The 5,000-nt window shown below is 43.8% G+C and overlaps 1 protein-coding gene across 1 annotated transcript in view; it reads right to left on the reverse strand.

The window, feature by feature from the left end:
* Positions 1 to 1,619: 1,619 nt before the first annotated feature.
* LOC133643523 (PRKCA-binding protein-like) overlaps positions 1,620 to 5,000 on the reverse strand; it is a 19,073-nt gene continuing 15,692 nt past the window's right edge. The window contains exons 11-13 of the mRNA XM_062038151.1: positions 4,880 to 4,930; positions 4,664 to 4,808; positions 1,620 to 2,701 (exon numbers count right to left, since the gene is read on the reverse strand). Of these exons, the coding sequence (XP_061894135.1) occupies positions 2,439 to 2,701; positions 4,664 to 4,808; positions 4,880 to 4,930 (459 nt within the window). The 3' untranslated portion in view covers positions 1,620 to 2,438. The remainder of the gene's footprint in view (positions 2,702 to 4,663; positions 4,809 to 4,879; positions 4,931 to 5,000) is intronic.

Genomic DNA, 5,000 nt, shown 5'->3' on the forward strand with positions numbered 1-5,000 from the left:
TATTTTTGAAATGGTATACAGTACATGGACAAAATATACTCAGTGGAGAAGATACCTTTTTAGACCTGTTTCCCAAAAGATGCAATTCTAAGCGACAGATAAATATATTTTCATAGAAGCATTTTTTGGCAAGTGTAAATAAAGAATAAATAACAAAGTGGTACAATTGAAAATATTCAGCAGTAGTTCCCTTCAACGTTGCTATTTACAAGTAGTGTTTGCATTTTCACAACATGGTTTATGCAGATCAAGTTAGCACACGATGGAACGACCTGGATTAATAAAGACTTTGGTTGTGAATCTTTTTAGAAGAGCTCCCTTTTGTCGTGCAGCTGTCAAGCAGAAAGTGTGAGAGCTGCAGCACCATCCCTCACTGCCCCAACAAACATGTAGCTGCAGCACCATCCCTCACTGCCCCAACAAACATGTAGCTGCAGCACCATCCCTCACTGCCCCAACAAACAAACATGTAGCTGCAGCACCATCCCTCACTGCCCCAACAAACAAACATGTAGCTGCAGCACCATCCCTCACTGCCCCAACAAACATGTAGCTGCAGCACCATCCCTCACTGCCCCAACAAACAAACATGTAGCTGCAGCACCATCCCTCACTGCCCCAACAAACATGTAGCTGCAGCACCATCCCTCACTGCCCCAACAAACATGTAGCTGCAGCACCATCCCTCACTGCCCCAACAAACAAACATGTAGCTGCAGCACCATCCCTCACAGCCCCAACAAACAAACATGTAGCTGCAGCACCATCCCTCACTGCCCCAACAAACAAACATGTAGCTGCAGCACCATCCCTCACTGCCCCAACAAACAAACATGTAGCTGCAGCACCATCCCTCACAGCCCCAACAAACAAACATGTAGCTGCAGCACCATCCCTCACTGCCCCAACAAACAAACATGTAGCTGCAGCACCATCCCTCACTGCCCCAACAAACAAACATGTAGCTGCAGCACCATCCCTCACAGCCCCAACAAACAAACATGTAGCTGCAGCACCATCCCTCACTGCCCCAACAAACAAACATGTAGCTGCAGCACCATCCCTCACTGCCCCAACAAACATGTAGCTGCAGCACCATCCCTCACTGCCCCAACAAACATGTAGCTGCAGCACCATCCCTCACTGCCCCAACAAACATGTAGCTGCAGCACCATCCCTCACTGCCCCAACAAACAAACATGTAGCTGCAGCACCATCCCTCACTGCCCCAACAAACAAACATGTAGCTGCAGCACCATCCCTCACTGCCCCAACAAACAAACATGTAGCTGCAGCACCATCCCTCACTGCCCCAACAAACAAACATGTAGCTGCAGCACCATCCCTCACTGCCCCAACAAACATGTAGCTGCAGCACCATCCCTCACTGCCCCAACAAACAAACATGTAGCTGCAGCACCATCCCTCACTGCCCCAACAAACAAACATGTAGCTGCAGCACCATCCCTCACTGCCCCAACAAACATGTAGCTGCAGCACCATCCCTCACTGCCCCAACAAACATGTAGCTGCAGCACCATCCCTCACTGCCCCAACTAACAAACATGTAGCTGCAGCACCATCCCTCACTGCCCCAACAAACATGTAGCTGCAGCACCATCCCTCACTGCCCCAACAAACAAACATGTAGCTGCAGCACCATCCCTCACTGCCCCAACAAACAAACATGTAGCTGCAGCACCATCCCTCACTGCCCCAACAAACAAACATGTAGCTGCAGCACCATCCCTCACTGCCCCAACAAACAAACATGTAGCTGCAGCACCATCCCTCACTGCCCCAACAAACAAACATGTAGCTGCAGCACCATCCCTCACTGCCCCAACAAACATGTAGCTGCAGCACCATCCCTCACTGCCCCAACAAACAAACATGTAGCTGCAGCACCATCCCTCACTGCCCCAACAAACAAACATGTAGCACAAATCTTTAGCAGTGATTCTCAAACTGTGTCCAGTGGTACGCCAAATAATCACTTCATTAAATATTCAAACACAGTGTTACTGTTCAAACTGTGATGTTACAGCCGCCAAATATATTACATATACTTGTTTAATAAAACCTCTGCCATGTTTTGGATGAATACTTAAGCCTACTATGCTACTGTTGGTCATCATGGTGGTGCTTGGAGAGCTTCTGAGGTGCTACTTGGTGAACAAAGTTTGAGAACCACAGCCCACTCCTGACTTAAAATTAGAAGGCACAAATCACATGCGCTTCGTAAGCAAAAACATTTGCTGTTTCCATCATAGTCATTTATCATCAACCTGATCAGGTGGGGAAAAACTATTTTTAAAATAAACATCAAGAGGTCCTAAAGCAGCATTTCAGTAGTCTTCATTCAAACATGATCGTCCCACCCGGACAACGTTAAGAGTAAACATGAGAGTGGTGGCGCCACACACACGTCACGTGACTCAGTCGTCATCGATCAGTTTCTCGTCTCCGTTCTCTGCCCGGACGCCTTCGCCGCTTCCTCCTTCCTCGGCTCCTCCCCCACTGTCCTCGCCCTCGTCCTCGTCAGTGTAGGCCAAGGACTGGCTGCTGTAGTTGATGGTGGTGCGGGAGAGGTCCACCTCGATGGGGAACACGTCGGCCTCCTTCAGCACGGCGTAGCACTCGTCGTAGTAGCGGGACATGCCTGACACGAAGCGCTGCAGCTGGAAGACTATGTCCTGGACTACAACCAAAGACAACAGAACAACCTTTAAGACGTGTGCACTTTGGGAATAAAGCACATTTGATTTCTAAATATTACATTGAGGTACAAAACTTTTATTCAGTCCCTAAAGGATTTTGCAGGATATTTTTGTGATTGTTGAAGCAAAAAAATATGTTTCTCAGCTGAGGTCCGTGTGGGCGGTACTCAGTTGTGATATCAGCTCATAAAATATGTATGTAATATCAAAGGAACAGAAGAAGTCTGGCGTTTAATTATTATAGAGACGTTTCTTAGGCGCAAAAATGATGACTAATGTGGTGAAGCTGTATTTTTATTAGCACTTCATTGCTTTGCTTTTTAGAATGCCAATTTTCCCTAAAACCTCACCTGGATGCTGCAGGTTTTTTTTGTTTTGCACATTTTAAGTCATATTTTTTTGAGTGATGTTTAGTTGATTTTGTGTTTTGTTTTCCAATGTACATGCTTGCACATTCTAAGTGACATTTTGTTGAGTGATTTTTGTGTTTTTCCACAAATTAAAATGGGCCTTTTTTAATTTAAAATGTATTTATGTACATGTTATGTTAAGTTTATCAATAAAGCCATACAAACACTATACATAGGTTATATTTAATGTGTTTGTACATTACATTAATTTGGTAATAAATTAATGTAAGTAACTAAAAATCTGAGGAGCCACTTGAGCCAAAAGAGCCTGCTCTTCAATCACGAGTAAGTCATCATTGAATATGATATGATTATATTTAATATTGAATATAATCATTGAATATGATTCAAATCAAAAGTAAGATGACTAATTCAGTGTTGATAATTGATGTTAGGAACCCCTGATTTATTGTATGGTGGGATGAGTGTATCATCACTTGTGCATATATAAATCCTGCTACATCAAAAATCTGCATTGCAAATACAATTGTGACACTAGCACCTAAAACAGGGCTATTCAACTACCTAATGAAGAGGGCGGCAGTTTCAACATCCAAATGTGGATGTTTGGTCAGAAAGTGCCTCGGCAGGTTCTTTGAGACTGTGTTTACTTCATTGCAAAGTAAAAACATCAGCTTTCACACTGCACTGTCAATAATTCATTATTCTGCCCTCGCTACTCCTTTCCAGCGTGTGCAGCTAGTTAACAGCGTGAAGAAAAAGAAGCTCCAGTTTTTGTCGAGGATCGATGTTCCTTCTTTCGAATTATCTTCCATCCGTAGTTGTTTTTCTTTACACTTCTTCCTTCATTTAGGTTTGTAAGACTGAAAATATCAACATTACAAAAGCATAACGTCCATTGTGTATTTTACATCAATAAAATATGTTCAGTGTTAATACATTCACAAAATAAACTAATAAAAATAAACTGTATGTGACTTATCACAATTAGCGGTTTCGCCCTCTACTGGTCAAATTTAACACTACATGTATTAAACGAGGTTTGATTGTACTCTCAGACAAAAAAACACGACGACTACAAGTACAAAAGACATCACGAAGTCAGCAATTTCAAAACAAAACAAACTAAATATATTTATGCCCAATATCTACTTACAAATGTTTGCCCAAGTTTGGTGTGGATTCCTACTATTGTTGCTGCCTGTCTGCATCTATGTGTCCGTCGCTTTAAAGGTCCCACAGGAAACAATGACTGGAGCAGAACATTCATACTTTGTTGTCCAGTCCTTGTTAAAAGTCTGATTTTTGCATTTCATTTGGATGTTTTTCCAGGGTTGAATGAGTAGTCTTCTTCTACTCACCACTGTGACACACTGTTGCCCCCTGCGGGGTGGCGGGAGTACTGCATACATGATCAACCCTAGTTTGAATGGTTCCATCAAGTGATTTTCAGCGGGCCAAATGAAAAGTTCTGGCGGGCCTCCAGTAGACTAGGCCTGGTCTAAAAGGCTGAATATTCTTATATTGTGGTCTCAATCTGATGATAGTGAGAGTGAAAGAAGTCCAACAAACCGTGCTTCTGGTCCAGTAGCTCGATCTTTTCCAGAACATCTTTCCTCATCTTGGCAAAACGCGCCCGAGCCTCCTGCCGACAGCGCAGCACCAGGCGGTACTCATAGTTTCCAGTGCAGACGCGATACAGAGGTTCTCCCATGGCCTGGGGGAGACACAAACATTGTCAAGTGAGTGGTCTGCAGCAAGATGACAACTGGGACAATATGAACTCACAATGCTGCTGTATTCTTCATCGTCCATTTCTTTCACCTTTAGGCAGTACGACTACAAGACAAAGAGAAAGTGCATGTTTCCATGGTTCTGCCAGTCAAAAGACACAATATTAACCCTTGGG

The sequence above is a fragment of the Entelurus aequoreus genome, linkage group LG26 (genome assembly GCF_033978785.1).
Source record: "Entelurus aequoreus isolate RoL-2023_Sb linkage group LG26, RoL_Eaeq_v1.1, whole genome shotgun sequence".
NCBI classification, from domain to species: Eukaryota; Metazoa; Chordata; class Actinopteri; order Syngnathiformes; family Syngnathidae; genus Entelurus; species Entelurus aequoreus.